The sequence below is a fragment of the Dryobates pubescens genome, chromosome 10 (genome assembly GCF_014839835.1).
Source record: "Dryobates pubescens isolate bDryPub1 chromosome 10, bDryPub1.pri, whole genome shotgun sequence".
NCBI lineage: Eukaryota > Metazoa > Chordata > Aves > Piciformes > Picidae > Dryobates > Dryobates pubescens.
Genome location: NC_071621.1, coordinates 19,084,986 through 19,106,971, shown reverse-complemented (window position 1 = coordinate 19,106,971; position 21,986 = coordinate 19,084,986). Strand labels below are relative to the sequence as shown.

General features: G+C 39.4%; 1 protein-coding gene across 1 annotated transcript in view; it reads right to left on the bottom strand.

The window, feature by feature from the left end:
* Positions 1 to 662: 662 nt before the first annotated feature.
* The window catches only part of CCDC169 (coiled-coil domain containing 169), a 31,584-nt gene continuing 10,260 nt past the window's right edge, over positions 663 to 21,986 (bottom strand). Inside the window, 4 exon segments of the mRNA XM_054164511.1 lie at positions 663 to 784; positions 6,560 to 6,636; positions 8,754 to 8,807; positions 9,006 to 9,104. Coding sequence (XP_054020486.1) covers positions 682 to 784; positions 6,560 to 6,636; positions 8,754 to 8,807; positions 9,006 to 9,104 — 333 coding nt within the window. The 3' untranslated portion in view covers positions 663 to 681.

The following is a 21,986-nucleotide window of genomic DNA, read 5'->3' as shown; positions in this document are numbered from 1 at the left end:
AGCTTTTAACAATGTTAGATTTGGAAGTGTTTTGTCTTCTCTGCTAGAGAAGTTTTTACATAAATATAAAATAATGTTAAACTGTAAAGGGACTCCACTGTATGGTATCATGTAGGAAATCAGATGTGCTGGTAAGTTACACTGTTGATCTCTTTAAGAGCCAAACGAAAGGGCATGTTCAGCTCTACCAACATCAGACTACTTCAGAATCTCTCTTTCCTGTCTGTGCTGAATGGATTTTTTTCTGAGAGTTAGTGTTTTGAGTGGCAAGATAATACCTCAGTTTATATCAGTCTGCCTTTTTCTTCTTGGTTAAGAGATCAAAAACGTTAGAGGCTTGTTTGTTTTCAGTGTTTGCTGTGCAGTCAAAGAGTTCAAGGATCTACTTAGGCATTATCCAAGGCATTCCAGTGTTCTCCAAGGCTTCCAACATCCTGACACCCAGAATCACTGATGAGAACCAGAATGAAAGATTCAGCAAGCACCAGAACAGGTTTGGCAACTGGAAGAACAATTCTGATTGGCAGAGGAATACTTAGATTAAGGCTGCCAAAAGACATGCCAGCCCGTGTTTGGTGTTATAATAAGGCACAAGCACATTCATTTTTAATCTAGAAACATTCAGATTTTTTACTTTTTTTTTTTTTTAAAGTGATGGACATTCTTGGCATTGATGTTAAATCAGTGCTTTAGTTTGGGAAGCTGCTTCACTCCTGCAGTCTTATTAATTGATCCTTTTGGAGGATTAACCATCTTTGGGTTTCTTGGTACACTGCATCTCCCTCTGAAATGAAATGGATGAAGTTAGTCACCAAGCATCACATTCCCTGTAAGCTTTATCTGCTGGAAATTACACTTTTTATATTTGCATAGCTGATTACTATTGTGAATTAATAAACCTGAGAGAGGAAAAAAACAAGTGTACTGCTGGGTTTGCAGGCTAGCAGAGCATCTAATTATTATGCATGCAAACTCAGTCCTCATCTCATGATTGCTGACTACTTCCTGTTACCTAAATGATGGCATTTGAAGAACATGAACAGAATACTAATTATTTGCAGAAAGAATGATAACTGGCTAAGGAGATGTTTTCAGTAGTTACATTATCCCTGTTAGGAAATGGAAAGCCACTTTACGTAGATGTAGTTAACAGATCTTCGCAAGGACTCCACTGTGGAGACCCGTGGTCTTGAGCCTATGATCTCACTGTGAAAATACCACCAGCAGACTTCTGAAGTTGTACTCATCACAGATAGCTACATACATCATCTACATGAAACCTACATGAGCTGTTTTCATCCAGATATTTTAAGAGAAATCAGTAATAGGAATGTAAACAGAACTCCAGGGCGCAAGGGAGACAAATTGGAAAGGTCATTCTCATGACCAAGCAGCATGCATCTCTACTCATATGCAACATACCTTTGTTCCTATCCCTGTTCATTACTACAGTGGACAGACAGCACTTTACATAGTACTCTAACAACAATATACAGGATTTCAATGTCACTGTCTTGGTCCAGAGAGGGAAAGAGACTCCGTTCTTTTGAATATTCCTGTGTTATGAAATTAGAGGCACAAATGACGCCAAAATATGAACAGCAAGGCTATTTATTAACAAAATAAAGTAGATGGATCAGGAGAGAGAGAGAAAAAAGAGAGAGAGAGAGAAGAGGGAGAGAGAAGAGGAAAGGAATTATATTATCACCCCCCAAGACAGTTTGGGTCTGTGGAGGAAGGGTGCTGCCTTGTTGGCTGTGCTATCCTCCAATGGAGGAGAGGAGGGAGAGATCCCAAAGTCTAAGTCCAAGTCCTTCTCTGAGCAGCTTCTTCAGCTCCGTGAGTTGCAGCAGGCAGACCTTAGGACACGGAGAGAGCGTTCCTCCTGGTCTGCTTATTCCAAGCTACATGGTGATGTGTCTGTCTTTTTCTCTCCTGGTATATTCTTCATTTTAATTCAGAGCGGCATTGCCCAGGTCTTTTCCTTCTTCTGATCCAGTAGTTTCTCAGGTCTTTTATACAGTTTTTTAGATATGTGTCCAAGTGGTGAATCCTTTGCACCATCCTCCCTCTCCAGGGTAGCTGATGGGTAGAGATGATCTTGTCTATGCACATTCCAGAGAGTCATTATCCAGTGGCATCTGCCCAATACACATCAGCTGTTGTCTGGGCAAGCAGCAAAGGTGATTTTAAGTTTGTTGAGTCACATCAAGAGAGACGAGATTTAGTCTCTTACAGTCACTCTTAAGGAATGGCATTCTGATGGGGAATACATTATAGTAGCCAATGATAATATTCATGATGATACCCCAAGAAATATTTTGCTATGTGGTAGAAGCTGTGATGACTTGATATGTGCAGGTTTCAAATGACTGGGTTAACAGCCAACAAAGTTGTCCTTAGGACTTGCTAGTCTTCTGGAGGTTGATACATTCTGTTTTCCAGCTCTTACAAGCAGCCATGCTCTTGAAAGAAGAGCTACTTCTACTCAGAGCTTGGAAGATCAGAACCCAAGACCTCAATTTGCTCAAAATTCAAATCAACTGATTACTCAAAATGAACTAATGAATCTGTAGATCATTGTCAGGCAGGACCAAGCAAACAGCATATGTCTGTTCGGAATTCTGCATGCAGCAAAATCTCTTTCCACTCAAAAACAGCTGGACTAATGGATTTAGAGCCAGGTAGCTGCAGCCAGTGCAGTGTTGAAATTAAGTGTAGTAAGGGCTCAGAACAATATTAAACTGGCTGCTCAAACTGAGACATGAGTCACCAGGACATCCTACATTCTTCACAAATGTCACCTAGCCAGTGGTCTTCTGCCTTATGAAATACTGTAAAAAGGACTCCTGTTGAATGTGGCTTCTACATTTGTATGGCCATGCATCAACAGTTAGTATTCACAATTACTATTCAAAAATGTTTCAGTGCTGCTAGAGTTTCTCAAGTAGATGTGGATTCTGATTTTGATCTCGACTGGAAACACCGAGGTGAGATATTCTTAGCTCGGTGGGCTCACCATTCGTCAGGACATCAAGGCAGAGATGCAACCTACCAGTGGGCTCGTGACAGAGCCATAGACATTTCCATGAATGCTATCACACAAGTCACATGACTGTGACATTTGTGCTGCTATTAAGCAGGCAAAGCAAATTAAGCCCTTGTGGTATGGTGACAGATGGTCCAAGTACAAGTATGGTGAAGCTTGGCAGACTGACTACATCACTCTACCTCGTTCTCATTCTGGTAAGCAATATGTGCTTAGTATGGTAGAAGCAAACACTGGATGGTTGGAAACTTATCCAGTTCCACATGCAACTGCACGCAACACCATTCTCGGTCTGGAAAGACAAATCCTGCGGAGACACGGAACTCCAGAGAGGATTCAGTCAGACAATGGAACTCATTTCAAAATCTTGTAAAGAACTGGGCCAAAGAGCATGGCATCGAGCAGATATTCCACATCCCCTACTATACACCAGCTGCAGGGAAGATTGAACGCTACAACAGTTTGCTGAAGACCACTCTGAAAGCCATGGGGGGTGGATCTTTGAAAAACTGGGAGAAACATTTAGCACAAGCAACCTGGCTGGTAAATAGTAGAGGTTCAGTGAACTGAGCTGGACCTGCACACTCAGATTTGCTACGGAAGGTAGAAGGTGATAGAGTTCCTGTTATTAGAGAAAACAATCTGTTTGGGTATTTTCTCCTTCAGGAGAGGCCAAACCTGTCCAAGGGGTGATTTCTGCTGAAGGTCCTGGTCACACTTAGTTGGTAATGCAAGAGAATAGTGAAATTCAGTGTATTCCACAAAGAAATCTAACTTTAGCTGAGAGAGTTTAACTTCAGAGTGTTGTACAGATACAACATCACACCCAAGGGACAAACCCTGAGAGCCCTGAGTCAACTGAGAGTCCCTGTTTCTTTTCTTTGCTTCATCTGTGATGAGACAAACTGTTTTCTGTTTTCTTGTTTCCTGGTTTTCTTGGACTTCTGAATCATCTACATCTGAGGACAGCCAGAATGGACTATGAACTTTACTTATGAATTGTAGATAGTGCTCTTGATTAGATGGACAGTACTAACAGCCAATGAAATTGTTTAGAAGGGTTGGATTGTGACAGTTTCAGGCTGTGTCTTTTAAAACATTTTGAGCAAAACTACAGTTGGCTGTAAAAAGGAAAACAAAATATTGTTCTAAATGAATTTTATTGGTCAGATGTGAGATGTACCATAGCAATATCTCACAATCTTCTGTCATTCCCTCTCTCTCATTGCATTCCATTAGTGCTTTGTAAATACAGCTTTTCCATTTGCTTCCCCAACTGAGTTCAGCTGAGCTTTTGTTAATGAAGGTGGGTTAAACCATCACACCAACTAAGACCAAGGTTTGACCTGAAAGTCACTGGTTGTAAAAGCCAATGCTTTGCAAACTGGGTCCTTTGCTACTAAGGAAAAATAAAAAGATTAACAATTTCTTTCATGTGTGTAAAGTATTTTTAAAAGTTTTTAAAAAAATCCCCTGAGGGAAAAAAGGTTGAAAGGTGATATTTGTGGTGCTTTAGCTCTGGCTGGGGGCCAAACACCCACCAAAGCCACTCTGTCACTCCCCTTCTTAGGTGGACAGGGGAGAGGGGAAAATAGAACAAAAGGCCACTAATAAGGTAGAAGCAATTTAGTAATGCTAAGCACAAGCAGAGACTGCATGCAGAAGCAAAAGCAAAGAGAGATGTTATTCTCTACTTCCCATCAGCAGATGATCTTTGATCACTTCCGGGAAGCAGGGCGTTGCTCTGGAGGACAGATGCCATGGATGAATACCCCACACTTCCTTCTTTCACTTAGCTTATATATCTGAGCTGATATCATATTGCATGGAATACCCCTTTGGCCAGTTTGGATCAGCCAGCCTGTCTGTGTCCCCTGACCTTGCCCACCCCTCAGCGTACTCTTGGGGCAGGGAAATGTTAGAAAAGCACAGCGTGGGTGCTTGTTCAGCAGTAGCCAAAACACTGGTGTATTATCAACAACCAGCTACAGCACTATAAAATGCAGCACTAGAAAGATGCTCTGAGGAGAATTAACTCCAGCTCAGCCAAACCAAATACTATATGGTATTAAAATATGCATCATCTGAGATCAACAATTACAGGGCACATTATTTTCTTTCATACTTTTTTTGCTTTTGTTTGACATAGAGAAAAATACAGAAACACACTGTCATATAATCTCAGGCTAAATTATGGTCTAATACAATAAATTGAAAAAAAATCCTAACATAATCATGTCAGTGCTAAGAGTCTCAATATCTGGGGGATGATATTTAATCTCCCAGCAGAGACAGTGAATTCTCCTAGTTCCAGCTTCCTGACCCCCCCATGAGCTGTGCTAAACATCACTGGGGTCAGAAGCAACGCACTGCCTATATATGGGGTATCTCAGACCCATATAGTGCTTTATTCAATATAGAGAAACTTCAGTTATGGACTCTAATCCATATTGTACTACATTCATTCATATTCTACTAATATTCCCTTCTGAAGCATGAAAATCCACTGTTCTGATTTATGAAATCCTGTGCTTCTGTGCTTACACAGAATGAAAGGCTAAAGCTGGTAAGCAAACACGTCTACATATTTTCATGCTTATAATTCATTCATTACATTTTCAGATATTCCCAACATGTACTGTGAATGCTCATTTCAATAATATAGTTAAGTGGGTTCATGGAAGAGTATTTACTGTGAGACTTTAAATAAACAGAAACTATACTAGCTCAGGTAATCTCAAAAATAAAGTATTTGGGAGAGTTCCAAAAGCAAATATTTTGTCTGCCTGCTCACACACTTTTTTAGGCATTTATTTCTGGCCACTGGATGTAGGATGCTAGGTCCAACACACTTTTGATGTGATTCCCTGTATTCTTAGTTCTTTATAATCTTAACATTTTCCTTTCAGTTAAAAAAAACCCATCTCCTTCAATTTCAAGCTTTCTCACAAACACTACAATCAGAAATTCATTTTATTTGTACAACAGCAGGTGGGCTCTTTTAAAATTGAAATTACTAACCCATATAACTAAACAGAAATCTCTTAAGCAGTGAAGCCTTCATATGTTGTCATCTAAAACCACACACATTATCATCCACAAAAAGCTTTACAATCTCTATTGTATTGGCTAAGAAGGACCAAACAAGGCATTATTTGAGTTACTCTTAATGGACTGAAGAGTAATACTTGTTGCTCCCAACACTGCAGTAATACAGAAAAAAATGGATCCATTTTAAACACAGGTTGGAAGAGCAGAACATTGCAAGTGTTGTAAAATTTTTAAAAGGTCACACAAATATATGTATTTTCAATAGTGCAGCATACTTAGTATTAAACCAAACTGACTGAAATGCAGTATTAAAAATATTAAGATTAACACTTTGTCACTTTTACAAGTGGGATTCTGCTCAGTGATATTTACCAAGAACAAAGGGGTGCAATATTCAAAATGTAGTAATTTGCACAAAATAATAAACTAGGAAACCGAGGGAATATAAAGGAAATTTACCTCAGCGTCTGGATTTCTCTCTTGCCTGTCAGAACATCTGGATTTTGCCCTTCAACAATTTTAAGTCTAGCTGAGGTCTGCAATAGTCAAATTTTTATGAAACAAGTAAAATCATAACCACATTCACACTTAAGGAAGTAAAACTAATGTGGACCTACTATGGTCTTACTGCCATGAAGTACTTTTAAGCACATACTATACTGATGCCTTGTTGATTTGCGTAATTGAACACATGCCAAAATCCCTTGCTGTGCAAAAATAGTTTTATTTATTAACCTGGATGAGCAGAGATTATGTTATTTCAAGCAGCATATTTTCGGTCATACAGCCTGTAACTCCACATTTTTAATGAAGAAGCATTATATTTCTAACTCACTTCCCTGAATGAGGAAGAAAACCAATTATGGTCACAGCAAAATTTTAATACAGCTAAAAGAGTGTGGACTGGAGCAAGTTCAATAAAATTAGTTGTTAAAAGCAGGGGAAGATTTCAAAATATAAAAACAACAATCAATGTCAGGAACTGAAGGGACCACACAAGCCAATGAGGCAATGGCATCAAATGAGAAAAGAGCAGATTTAGACTGAATGTTAGGAAAAGATTCTTTACTATGAGGGTCGAGGAACAGATTGCCCAGAGAGGTGGTTGGGGCCCCATCCCTGGAGATATTCAAGGTGGGGCTCGACGGGGCTCTGGGCAGGCTGATCTAGTTGAGGATACTCCTGCTCACTGCAGAGGGGCTTGGACTAGATGACCTTTAGGGTCCCTTCCAACCCAGACCATTCTATGATTCTATGATTCTTTAGCAGTCAACAGTTAGCCATGATTAGGTTGACTGCCATGATCAGATTAGAAGTGTGAAAGGTAGAAGTCTAATCTAAACTACTCACCTAGGCTTGGCTTATAGCTCAGGAAGAGGGACAGATAAGTCCCTGGGAAATTTCATCTTGATCTAAAAACAGGTGTAATTGTATGCACTTTAAGCATGCTTCTCTCTCTGCAGATTGCAGAGGATCCCTCTACAACTACTTTAGATTGGCTGTTTAATATGCAGAGAAGTAAAAACAATGAGATTAATCTGAATATTATTATTTTGCTCTCATAAGATTCTGAAATCTCTTAGGCAAATACTTGATTACTGAAAATATAATGCAGTAACTACCTTGAGCGTCAAAGGAAAATCCTGGTCCCACTTAAGTGACATGTCAGTGCATGTGCCTTACTTCAAATAATATTTTAGTTTAATTGCTTTTCTAGGCAGCTGAACATAGACACTCCTCTTACTAGCATGATCAGTAATAAAATCATCTTTTATTTCTTTTATTTCCTACTTCCTTCAGCATCTCCCAGTTTCACTGTTAATGCAAAGATATTAACAGTTATCGTGGGCATCTCTTGGGCTTTTTCTTGGTTTCATGCTCAAAAATTAGTTTTAGCAATTCCTTCAGATTTCCCAATGTAAGAGAATTAGTTTCCCACATAAGAGAATTAGTTGCCCGCTGTGCATACACATGAAAACATTGCTAATTACAGCCTTTCACCCCAGTTAGCTACGACAGGGATTCAGTCATTCTTGAGCATCAGACTAAGCTATTACTTTTACACTATTTAGGAATTAAGAACACTTTCAGAATAAGAAGTACTAGAAATCTTCACAGGTTCCTTGACAGATTCCTCCAGTTTATAATATCAACTTTTATGTACAACATAATTTGCCATCTGCAGCAATAAAATTTAACCTCTGGTTTCATCAAAACGAGGTATCTTACTCCTTGTCTTATAACTTTAATTGAAATATGTGCTGTACTGACAATCTGAGCTGCCTGGCTAACTGACCATTGAAATAAAACCTGAGAAATACAAAAAAGAGGAATTGCTCCTTAAGGTGGGTGATACTACTGCTGATAGTTTGGTTCTGTTCAACTGAAACACTGAAGCAGCCTACCAGTCTTGTGACTAATGGATAGGCAAACAAGCATCAGAAAATTCCTTCAGCTTTCTCAACTAAAGACAGTAATTAGTAGCATTATTTCAGTGTCTTGTTGTTATAAAGTTAAAATAAAACTCCAGCTTTTGTTATGGATTTGGTAGATGAGATAAAAGACTCAGACCTAATAGCATTAACATATGGTATTACTATATTAAGAAAGCATAAGGATTTTACAATATTATTGAGTCACACATTTGTCTTACCTGTAAGATCTCGGAGAGGCACATGCGCCGCTCATCATTAGCTTTGTGGTAAGCCTACAGGTAAAATAAGGGATATAGGGTACAATTAAGCAAAATATTTTAGAAGTTGGATCATACAGAAAAAGCAAATACAAAGCAGAGCTTTTTTCCAGTGACATAATTTGTGGAACTATTCTACATTCCCCACACATGGGCTGTTTGTCAGACAATATAACAGCTTTCATAGATTAGAGGTGTAGAGCGATTACAAACCTTAGCTTCTTGTTCCAGCCTAAGTTCATAGTCTTTTAGCTGATTCTGGAGAATTTTCTTCTTTTCTTCTAGTTGTTTAAGAACTTCCTTTAAGGCATCCTGTGGTTGCAGTAAATAAAGACTGTTTTACAAATATTTCCATTTTGTAAGAAGATATCATCACCACAGTCTCTGTTCTTCAAGTATTATAGTGTTTGTCATTCTCTTTGTTTCTTGTGCACTTTTGTTTACATGATTTTAGCTGGCACACTGCAGAGATAACAGCAACCAGCTACATGTTACAGATAGGGTTTTCCACACTTTTGCTCCTTGGTAAATTGGCAAAGTCAGCTTGCGGTGACCAGCCAAAATTGCTCCTTGCTTTGAACTAAAGTTCACTCTACTCTAAGTAGAAGATTTCAGATTTCACTTACACACCCATTTCCAAATCACTTGCAGAGAGAACTACTGGACTGGCTGAAGAGGCACATGTGATGTCAAAAGTAACTCATAAGAAACAACATTGATAGAAAGCAGTACATTATGGGGAGACTATCTGTCTTAGGTGTGTAGCTATCTACCTCATCTATGGTTGGAATGAGCTAGAATAACAGTGGTAGAGTCCATTTTTGGTTACCAGCATTGGCCAGTTGTTTGTCTGCTGTGTAGTGCAGGTAGAATGCACACCCAAGCAGGAAAGTGCTTTTTATAACCCCTCTCATAAACAGACCTATCCATCCAGCAAATACTTTTATTGGGGGAGACTCTAATAGTAGATGGCTTTTTAAATTCCTGGTCTTTGGTTATTCAGGATCATTTTTTACCTGTTTGTTCTTCTGGTCTTTTTTTTTTTAAGATTAGATTGAAACATATTTTTTTAAAGACAACTCCTCCTCTTCTACTCTGGTGTTTGCCCCCAGCGTATACTGACAGAGCCAGGAACATCTTTTTTACTAGGATAAATAAATGGAGCTTTAAAACATGGTCTTTCCCACAGCAGGCTGCCCATTCATCTAATCATCACAGTAACCCTCTTGTACACCAGACTGGATCTTAACCTTGTGTTGTTGTCAACTCTACTACAGTATGCAGTACTCCAGAAGCTATCTCACTGCCTTGAACAATGCCAGTAATACTGACAGCATGTCCTTTTCACAGCTGCATGGTGATGGCTCACAGTCAACATGGGATCAGCTAGATTACCCAGATTCTCCCCTGCAGCTGTGTCCAGGTAATCAGTTCTCAATTCATAACGTAGTTTGTTCACTATTTCCTGTTTGGTCTACACTATTAAATTTTAATGATCTAGTCATCCTTTTTATAAACAACATCTAGATCCCTAATCTAATTATGTTTTGTATATAAATGTGGTCCTGGAAGTACTCTGCTTATACTCTCAGAACAGCCTCCTTCACTAGTCATTGTTACTATATTCCATTTGCTATCTCTTTACACCTTCAACAAATCCACTAGTTTACCTTTCCTCCAAATCAATCAGTTGCTTCCCATATCACTAAAAGGTAGGTTTTAGTCTTTATGTGAAATAAGCAAATATAATTTGTGGAAGTAATCTGATGACATTATATCCAATTTCATCTATCCAAAATTTATATATATTAGACTGTATAGACAGGATTTAGTCTGAGGTGGGGACATCTACATTTCAGTGTCCATATGTGAACTAGGCTTCTACTAAGAGTCACAGTCAATAAAATCAGTGGTGTGCAGTGATTCATTCAGCTAAGCATCTAAAGAGCTCAACTCAGTTGCAACCTGAGATGCCCTAGAGCGTCCAAGACATTCATGTGTGGTAGATAGAACACATGGGTTAATGGAGACACATGTCCTTATGGAACAGTGGTAGATTACTCTGCACTGAAATGTCTGTGAGTCTGTTTACACAACTATCCCACTGCGGATGCCTACTTAGGTAAATCTGGATACAACTATCTATACTCATCAGACTGTACTAATCAGACTCACACTGCCTGTAGTAGGAATTACAGGTGTACCTAAGAGGCAGACATCTACATACAAAAAAAGAAAACATTGGTGTCCTAGTGTTTGAGTCATATGGTTTAAATAAATATTTCAATATTCCCCAATGTTCTTGTGTTTAAAATGAATTTTTCTGTCCATTCTCAAGATGAATTAATCCAAAGAGATTCAGAGATTCCTTGATTGGTTTGGAAGGGACCTTGAATATCATCTGGTTCCAACCCCCCCGTCATGAGTGGGGACACCCTCCACTATACCAGATTTCTCAAGGCTTCACCCAGCCTGTCCCTGAATACCTCCAGGGAGGGGGCACCAACAACCTCTCTGGGCAACCTGTTCCAGCATCTCACCACCCTTACTGTCAAGATTTTTTTTCTAATATCCAGTCTATCCAGTTGGGCAGAATCACCTCCCTCATCCTTTTGGTCACACTTCTTTTTATACAGCACAGGACATGGTTGGCCTTGTAGGCTGCAAGCACACATTGCCAGCTCATGTTGAGTTTTTCATCAGCTGACATACCCAAGTCCTTCTCCTCAAGACTGTTCTTGCATGGCCTATATTTCTGTTTGGGATTACCCTGACTCAGGTGTAGGACCTTGCATTTGGCCATGTTGAACTTCATGAGTTTGGCTTGGATCCACCTCTCATGCTTGTCTAAGTCACTCTGGATGGCATCCCTTCCCTCCAGTGTGTCAACAGACCAGACAGCTTGGTGAGGGAGCACTCAATGTCACTGTCCATATTGCTGACAAACATGTTAAACAGCACTGGTCCCACTACCAAATCCCAAGGGATGCCATTCGTCACTGGTCTCCATTTCCACATTGAGCTGTTGAACAGCAACTCTCTGAATGCAGTCATCCAGCCAGTTCCTTATCCAGTGAGTAGTCCACCCCTCAGGTCCATGCTTTTCCAATTTGATGCAGGCATTCATGGGTGTGTAGCTCTTCTTGCTTGTTCTTCATGCTCTGTGAGTTAGTGTAGAGGCATTTAAGTTGGTGCTCCACTGAATCTGATTTACTGACTGGGATTCCCTTATCCTGTACTTCAGGTGCTCTCTACCCAGCCTGTGGTCCAACTCCAGGCTCAGGGTGCCTATAAGTGTCATTGCCCTTGATGTGGGATGGATTGAGGATCCCTTCTCCCAGCAACTCTAGTTTAAAGCCCTCCTCACCAGATGGCAAAGCTTGTGGCCAAAGATGAGGAAGAAATAACAAATAATGGTAAAGTCTCTCACATCTGCTATATGCCACATATGTCTGTGTTTTGATATTTCCTGACAAGTGCATACCTTTTAATACTTGTTATTGCATTGTTTTCATTATCAATGTTAGTACATTTCAGGCTAGTCAGGTTCTTCCATTTGTCTGCTTGGGCCTTCTGTGTAAAATAGATATCTCTTTCAGAATTTTTGCTGCTTCTTATTTCTGCCTCAGGTATCTCTGTAGTCAGAAGAGCTGTATCCTTTCACTACCTGTACTGACTACCTGACCATTGTCTTAATAATCAGCTATTTCTTCTCATGACTTCAGTGCTTTTTAATACCTTTACTTATCAGATTTTCCTTGGAAACATGGAAAAGAAAATAATATCACTTTCTCCAGATACTTTCAACTTCTTCCTTCTTGGATTTTTTCTCCCTATTTATCATGCAAACCTTAGATCCAGAAGGACAATACTGAAGTATGGTCAATTTCTCAGAGAATTTATTAATGTTTCCTAATGGTAAACAAAAAATCCCAGAACCTAATTTAAGCCATAAGTGATCATACTGGGTCCAATCCTGATTTACATCTTCAGTAATGACCTGGATGATGGGGCAGTGCACCCCCTCAGGAAGGTTACAGACTACACCAAACTAAGAGGAGTGGCTGATACACCAGAGGGTTGTGCAGACATACAGAGGGACCTTAACAGGCTGGAACAATGGACTGACAGAAATCTCATGATGCTGACTATGAAGAACAAAGTCCTGCTGAAGAAACAATCCCATGAGCTGATAAATGCTGGAGGCTTCTCAGCTGGAAAGTAGCCTTGTAGAAAAGGATCTTGGGTCATGGTGGCCAGTAAGTTGAACACAAGCCAGCAATGTGCCCTTATTGCAAATAAGGCAAATGTTATCCTGGGCTGCACTAGACAAGCATTGCCCTTGACTCAGCCCTGGTGAAGCCACATCTGGAGTGTTGTGCCCAGTTCTGGCCTCTCCAATACAAAAGCTACATGGACATACCGGATACTGTCCAAGGACAGTACATATGGATACTTAACAGGCTGGATCCTCTCCCATGAGATGATAAAGAAGGTTGGGACTATTCAGCCTAAAGAAGAAAAGGCTGAGGAAGGATCTTATTAATGTATATAATTACCTGGAGGGAGGGTGCACAGAGGGCAGAGCCAGGCCATTTTCAGTTGTGCCCAGTGACAGGACCAGAGGCAGTGGGCACAAAGTGAAATACAGGAGGTTCCTCCTGTACATGAAAAACCACTTTTTTTTTACTGTGAGAGTGACCAAGCACTGGAACAGGTTGCCCAAGGAGATTGTGGAGTCTCCTTAGACATGTTAAACATTTGAACATGATCCTGGATAGCTGGGTCTATGTGGCCCTGCTTGAGTAAGGGGGCTGGGCAAGAAAATCTCCAGAGATCACTTCCAGCCTCAACAGTTCTGTGATTCTGTTCCTTCATTTCATTGTTAGAACTGTGTTTTCCATGTCTCAGTCAGTACCTTGGTCAGATCAGTTCATGAAAGACTGTGTCATTCTACTATGAGTATTTTCAACTCAGGTCTAAAATTGTATTTTTGACTTTGGGCATCATCAAGTCATTCTATTTTCTGGATGTGTAAAGTGATAATCCTACCAATGGCACCAAGCTTATGCATCTGCCTGTTTGAAATCTCCAGTCTTCTCCTTTCTGTCTTCTGCAGATTATTAATCTTTTATTCTTTTCATAATTTTCTGTACAATACATTACTTATTTGACTTGTTTTAGTTTTGGTGTGGGGTTTTTTTCCCCACAAACCCATGTTTGCCTGTTACTGAGATTTCCCTAGGAATGATTTCCTTTGAAGATGAGATTTAGCTGGAACATGGCAAAAGGCATAGAACTTCTAAAACATGTTGCTAAGAGAGTATAACCCCTCCCACTGTTCCAAAAAACCCAAAAGAGATGATACAGAAGAGCTATATATTTCAAGAATGTTTCACACATGACTGAACTGCTATTAACTTTAATTTGTTTTAATAGACACACTGGAGACAAGAAAAAAAATCAGGAGTTTTTGGGTTGATTTTTACTTTTCCCCCCCTAATTAAAGCATAAGTATGTTGGACACATTAAATCTTTGTCCTAATACAGTCAGTACAGTCACCACTGGTCGATTCAAGGAGAAAAGTAAGCTGCAGATTAAAGAGAAGATTTGGCTAAATTCCAGTAGGGTCATGTGCTATTTCAATACAATATCAGTGTCTGTACAGCACTAAACAAGACACATAGAGAAGGTCTCAGCACTGCCAAAGGTAGGAAATAATTTTTTTTGCCCTCTTGACATGACTGCACATTAAAGATTATAACCATGTGACATATTCATACCACCTACCACATATTTTGTACCACCACAGTAAGCTTAAATACAGTAAATACTGAGGTTCATGCTGCACTCCAGATTTGTTTTATATAAATCTACAGCCCACTATTTTTTCCTCACTACACTGTCCATCAGTGTTATTATATAAGTTGACAAGACTCAGTATTAAAGCTGCTACATTAGAGCAACTTGGTATCTCCTCAATGATGCTACTTGTCTAAAGTCTGATTTCTTTCACCTACAAAATAAACTACTTTTAGATCTTTCTTCCATTCAACCTTTTCAGAACCACTGTCTATTTTTTGGTGCCAATGCAGCTGGTCCAGGCAGATGCCTGGCCATTAATTCAGCTCTGGAGCAAGGCTCTCATCCAACCACAAGCAAACAAACAGTACAGTACACAGCTTCTGATGAGCAAGCAGGCAGAAGTAGGTTGATAATGTGACTAAAGTATATAGTCACCAGCCCTACAGTGTCTGGGTGCTCCATAATTTGTAATGCACCTATGCTTAAAATTCCTCTGTGAAATAAGAAAATTATAAGTTACTCCAAATTCACAGATTAGAAAGTGAACCCCCACACCAAAAAAGAGACTACAGTCTAAATTGCACTTCGGGCAGGATTTAACATCCTAATGCTAACAAAGCAACCTATGCAATGCCTTACGTTCTTTTTATCTGGCTCTGTCACATAACTTAGGTAGGTATATGAACTGTTGCTGTTGTGGTTGTCCATAAGCACAAGCTTCATGAAGCTGCTTAGTATGCTGCTGAAAGCCTTTACAGAATCTCAAAGCAAAGCCTTGTGCTGGTCCTCTCCCTAACAGGGCACAACCTGAGAAGCATGCTCCACCCATAGTACAGGGGGAAGGAATCCTCTTCTGTCTAACAGCCTCAAAATTAACCCACAAAGAAATTGGATGAGTTATATTTTAGTCCTCTGTCACCCTACGAGCTTGAATTCACGGCCATCTGACATCCTAAGTGTGCCCTTGCCATTATTCTTAACTATTCCTGAGATAATTTTTAGAGCCAGGCTGTTAATCAGTCAGAAATACAAAAAATTACATGGATGGAGAAGGAACAAGTGAGAAAGGCTGCAAGGTCATGCCTACTTTTGGGAGGGGTTTCAGACACTATTCTTGGGGCATTTCTTAACAACTTTCTATTCTCTTCCATATTACATGCTCAGTTGTGAATCCCAGTCTAGCTGCCTTTCTTCCAGTTAATACCTAGGAAACTTAGGGCACTAACTTGGCCTTCTCAGTGATGTAGCACTGTCCTAGAAGGCAAAATTGTCCAAAAAAACCCACTCCAGGAACATTTAGTAAGATAAATCCTGAAAAAGCTTTTTAGAAGTGGTTTAACTGAACATTGAAATGTTGTGGGTTTGGTTTTGTTTGTTGGTTTTGTTGTTTTGTTGTTTGATTGGTTTTTTTTAAGTTAGAGTTATTACACTTTCTTCTACAAAGCCTTGAATAGCTGGACAATATACTGGTGAAAAGGAGACATAAGCTGGCTAAGGGATTTAACCTGAATTTAAGATCTTTAGTTTTCAGTAACTTGTCCATGTCAAACCACTCTGAGAGAGCTGGTAAGCTGAAAGACACACTGAGGTATTAAATGAATATTTCTTTATATAACAGAATTTTGCAGAGCTTAGCAAGATTCACTCTCAGAGTAATGACACACTAAGTCTTATGTGCAGCAGTGACTGAAGCCCAGAGTTTCACAAAGGGAACACCAATACTCCAGTTCTTTTTTCCTTGCAATTTCCTTTACATTGACTGAAGTTACATATTTGGCTTAACACTTGCCAGGATATGAAATTATACAGAATGATACTGCAGCTGAATTTAAAGGCCACCCACAATACTTGCTCTCATTCCGGATTTTTCTTTGCCCTGCTATCAATGGCAACAATTTCTATCAATCATTTCACAACAGATAAGGTGACAAATCCATTACACCACCAAGAGGTTCAAACTTGGTTTCATCAGAGCACAGCTCATGCAGACTATTGATCCTTATGGCAATTTGCTACAGCTCTAATCCTCTTTAACTTTGTTTTCATGAGTTAGAACAGTAGCAATATATCTGTCAGTTGTGTAGCAAATCCCAACAACACGAGAAGCCTTTGCAACCCATTCTGTTTGACATTTTACATCAAATGAAGTTTACAAAATAATTTCCCTTCCTTCCACACTTGGAGCTGATGTTCACCAGCTGATTTAGCTGAACCTTTTAATGTATTATTTTACACTCATCAAGAGCAAAAAGCAACACTACATGTTTAGTTTGACTGTAACAGAATTTGATTTTAAATTGGTATCAATAAACTGACTAGTTATATGTTACTGAAAAAAACAAACAACTAATGCATAAAAATTATTTGGCTTAATTCTACATACAGTATGGACTTGGTGTGTGTGTATATATATATGTATATATCTAGTATACACACACATATACACACACACGCACACACACACACATACATATACATATATACCAGATTCTATCAGGGCTTCCACGCAGGTGAAGAAAGGCTCTCAGTACTTGTCTAAATGCCAAGTGCCCCCTTGTGGTTCGCACCATCTTGTATTGGAAACCTGACCGAGCAGCGAGCTACATGTGTCCTCCTCACATCAGACTTTGGCTGTGGGGATTGAAGAAAATGAGTTAATCCCTTTGGCCAGGATAAAGAAATCAGACTAGCGACTTGTTGGAAAGTTCAGGCTCTTTTAATATGTGTGCAGCCTTGCTACCCTAAATGCTCAGGTCCACGGTTTCCACAGAATCACTTATAGAGTATCTGCTGATTTGGGGACAAGGACCTTAAAATGGAGACCTCCTTTAATGTCGTTCAGATTGACAGAAGTTGCTGCTGACTCTGAAATGTTTCACTTAATATTGCTCCAGGTAGGACTGAAAAAGGCTGGAGATTGCTTCCTTATGGACTTTCTCTGGAAGACATGCCAGGGTCCCTGTCAATTGCTAAGGAATTCTTGAGAATAACCAGCTAATAAAGTCACTTGACTGCAAGACTTTTCCCTGATTGTTTTATTTGAAAAACAAAGTACATTCTGCCTCTGGAAATATCACAAAGTCGTTTGAATAAAATAATCTGCTGGTTTGAGCAAGGAACAACTAATGCAGACATGACAAGGAGATGAAAACGTGTGAAAAGGTCCCTTGGAGGCATCCAAAACACTTGTCTGAGGTAAGACAAAAGGACTAGGATGGGGAAGTTTTTGAGGAGGCAGTATACTGCTTAGGCAGTCAGACCAAACTATAGAAGCTTCTCCAAAATACTTCCAGGTTTCATGAAAAGATAGGATAATATTTAATCTCTCTGTAGAGCTACTGGTAACTTAATGCAGGAAAAGCAAGTGTTCATTTAACAGTGACTTGCTAGGAGAATTGTCAGCTTCATAGGACATTATAAAGTGCTGATGTTCCCTATAGGCAGTTATCAACACCTACTGAAATACTAAGTCCTCAATGCATGTTTCATAAACCAAAGATTCCCCTCCTGTCATCCTGCCACCGCCTTCTCCCATGTGACACTGCCACATATTCTGCTCACAGTTTAAAAGCGACAGAAAAAAACCCAAGGTGCTTGTGTGAAGGTCTCAGTTCTTCAGTCACTATGCTCTCAGAAAGGCAGCTTTGCAAATCAAGCATCTGGCCCCTAATGTCAGGATTTTCTGAGCTATTGTCTGGACATTCCTGAAAATGGTGATTTATCACAGAAACCTTGATTCCTCGGCTAATCTTAACTGGAGCGTTGCTAAGGCAATGCTATCAGGAGTGTGCTCTTCTGAACTGATTTTGCAGTATGTTCTTCAGTATTTGCATACTAAAGCTGCTATCAAGGGATTCTTTCTAGCAGAAATGATGAGATATAAAGGAATAATTTTCTTTCTGCTTATATGGGAAATGATGCTTAGTAGAGAGAGTGTATTTCACCAAAACTCATTTAATGAAAAAAATGTAACAAATGAGTGCAGCATGTTTAAGAGAAGCAAGTAAAATTCACATCATGTTGTACTTTAGAGAGAAGGCATTCCTTCTGTAATTATTTCTGAAGTACTATATGACATTTGTATTATTCATTGGGACATAAAGGAAATTACTGACTAAACAGTTTTCACTGCTGGAATTCCCTTGTGCATCTCACGGATTAGGTAATTTTTACTCTGCCCCTCAGTACACAAAAATTATTTTCTAAACCCTGGCTGTAAAAATCTGTGGTTCTGCATATACTGTCACATGACACCTATGTGGTTTCTTGAAATAAAAAAGAAGGATTATCTCAAGTCAGCATGAAGGCTTCAGAATGATAATTGTATATTCAAATGTTCTAGGGGTGATTTTTAACAGCAAGGAATCATTCATCAGTATGATTCTACTTCTAAAGCAAAAATACTACAAGCCATCTGCAACAATTATTGCAATTTATCAACACAGAATATCTTCTGTGCTTCCCTGTTCATCACTCCAGAATTTGCATTTGTATTCTTTTTCATTCAGGTTTTTATAGCTTGCTGACTGCCAGAGTCCCTGATGACTAATCTTTTATATTTTCCCTCAGGTGCTTGATACCAAGAATATATTTTATGCTACCTATCTCTAAAAGGGATAAATTACTCTGGAGACATGTTGGTTTTTTTCCCTTCCATTGACTGTGGTTGTACCTTAAATGACTAAATGAGATAAATCTCTTTAGTATCTTTGAAATACTTCCAAAATTGCTCAGGAATAATCATTAGAGATTCTTCTCATAATAGATGCATTAAGAAGAGTGTGACCAGCAGGATCAAGGGAGCTTCTCCTCCGCCTCTTTTCTGCCCTAGTTAAGACCATCTCTGGACTACTGTGTCCAGTTCTGGGCTTCCCACTTCAAGAGAGACAGGGAAATAACAGAGAGAGTCCAATAGAGGGCCACAAAGATGCTGAGGGGTCTGGAGCATCATCATTATGAGGGGAGACTGAGAGACCTGGGGATGTTCAGCCTGGAGAAGACTGAGAGGGGATCTTACAAATGCTAATAAATATCTAAAGAGCAAGTGTCAAGAGGATAGGTCCAGTGTCTTTTCAGTGGTCTCCCGTGATAGGACAAGGGTCAACAGGCACAAACTGGAACACAGGAAATTCCACTTAAACAGAAGGAAAAATTCCTTATTTTGAGTATGACAGAACACTAGAACAGGCTGCTCAGAGAGGTTGTAGAGTCTCCTTCTCTGGAGACATTCAGAACCCGCCAGGATGTGACCCTGTGCAGTGTGATCTTAGAGAACCTGCCTTAGCAGGGGAGTTTGACTAGAAAATATCCAAAGATCCCTTCCAACCCCTGCCATTCTTTGGTTCTGTAATAACTCCAACTGCATAGTCTTAACTTTCTTGGGAACATAGGTTAGAAAGACTTGCAAATCCTATTTAATTTTCTAAATACGCTGTTCAAAATAAAAATCTACTGTGTACTTCTGCCATATTATAGAAACTGCATCATCTTGCTGGAAGAATCACTTTGCCATCTTCCCACAGAGCCTCATATGCAACTGCTAGTTGAAATATCATAGTGTACTTTTGATTTAACAGACACACACATGATTTTATCTATACCCACTCTCAGCATTTTTTCTTTGAGCAAATGTAGATTGATGACTGGCTGCAAAGCTCTTTGCTTTTCTACACCCACTCACCACATCTGCTCTTTATTCTCATCTGTGGAAAAGCTAAATATTCTCCCCAACTCCCCTGAACAACTGTCAAAAACATAAAAAAGATCTGCATAAACCTATATGCTTAAATATCACAACATTATCTGTGGGGATTTTTTTACCAGTGTTTTATCTCCTCAATTTAAAAGAAAAGAAAGCAGCACTGAGTTCTCCAAGAGTATCTGTAAATGTACACTGACCTTTAGGATAGCTTCAGTGGGGAAAAAACAAACAAACAAACAAAAAAACAAACACCAAAACACACAACAGCAAAGCCCACAAAATACACCTATTTTCTTCTCCTCTTTCCATCTCTCAAAAACTAAAGCAAGGAAAAATAAAATATTTCACTAAATTCCTAAGAACTATTTTCCCCCCCTCTGGATAGCAAGCAGAAGAATTTTCCTGTCTAGAATGGAAGGCTGAAGGAAGGACATAAAATTGCAGAAGTAAAATCTAGGGCATGGCACATGGGGTCCAGACTTCCCTAGGTGTGTCACAGGTTGAGTTGAATTTGCTGCTGATATTCAATCCCATGCTGTGTTGTGCCAGATTCAAAATGAAAGTTCTGGCTGAAGCAAAGTATTATGGGCTTTGGAGCTCAGATTGTAACATGAGAGGTTCCCAGTTCATGTTCCTATTTTCATTTTCTGGGCTTGGGGTGTTGTAGTCTTTCACAGGGATGGCAGCAGGATGGGGAGTGGTGGGGAGGGTTAGCTTGCTGGCGTCTGCTGCTGTTGCTTTCTGCATTTTGCTGCACTTTTTCTGCTAATAGGCTAAGGTAATTGTGCATTGTTACCTCATTTTTTCTCATTAAAGCTCTTTATCTCAACCCAGAGGGGGTTTTGTGTTACTTTCCTGTACTTCTGTGTTAACCACTACAAGGTGTCATCAAGTCCAGGACTCCCCAAACTGTCTTCTGTCCTAGCAGTATGAATCAGTTCTGCTGTCATTTTTTCCTTTATGAGAACCACACTTCTCAGAACCACAGCTCATAGGTGAGAAGGCAAGGCAGTACTTAGTAAGGGTTAAAAATGTATTGGATTGGTGTAGTACAGCTGCTGATAAAGGAAATTGGCAAGGTGTAATTTGACTGGGTAAGAAAGTACTAGCAATTGGATGGAAAGAAAAACTTCTGATACTGTAAGCATGCAAAACAATCTGTGCTTTACAAGCTGACAGGAATAACACTGTCTGAACCAGACTCTACTGTTAATTTTCCAGATCAATGTTCCATCTTCAAGACTTTTCTTCAAACATAATTCTAGTTATATTTTCAAATCAACTCCATGAAACAGGAAAGTAGAGATGGGAAAGATTTTGTTCTCTAATTACATGCTTTAACAATAAATAAATAAATAAATAAATAAATCCTGCCAACTCAGAAACTCACTATGGTCTTCAGGACAGTACTAAAACTGGCAAGAGTTTTTACTGTCTGAAAGAAATGGGTTAGATCAAATTTTAGTTAATTTTTCACACCCTGCTTACAACAGATAATTATTACCACTATTAAGGCATGTAGCCCTCCCCAGGCTCAGTAAAGTCATATTAATCTTCAGAATCTGACAAAAAAGTTAGATGGAAATACCTCTGTAAATGTAAGCAACTGGAACAAAAAGCATCTGAGCCCGGCCTCATAATGTTCATTATTTCTGCTTATCACAGAGAATCACAGACTCACCAAGGT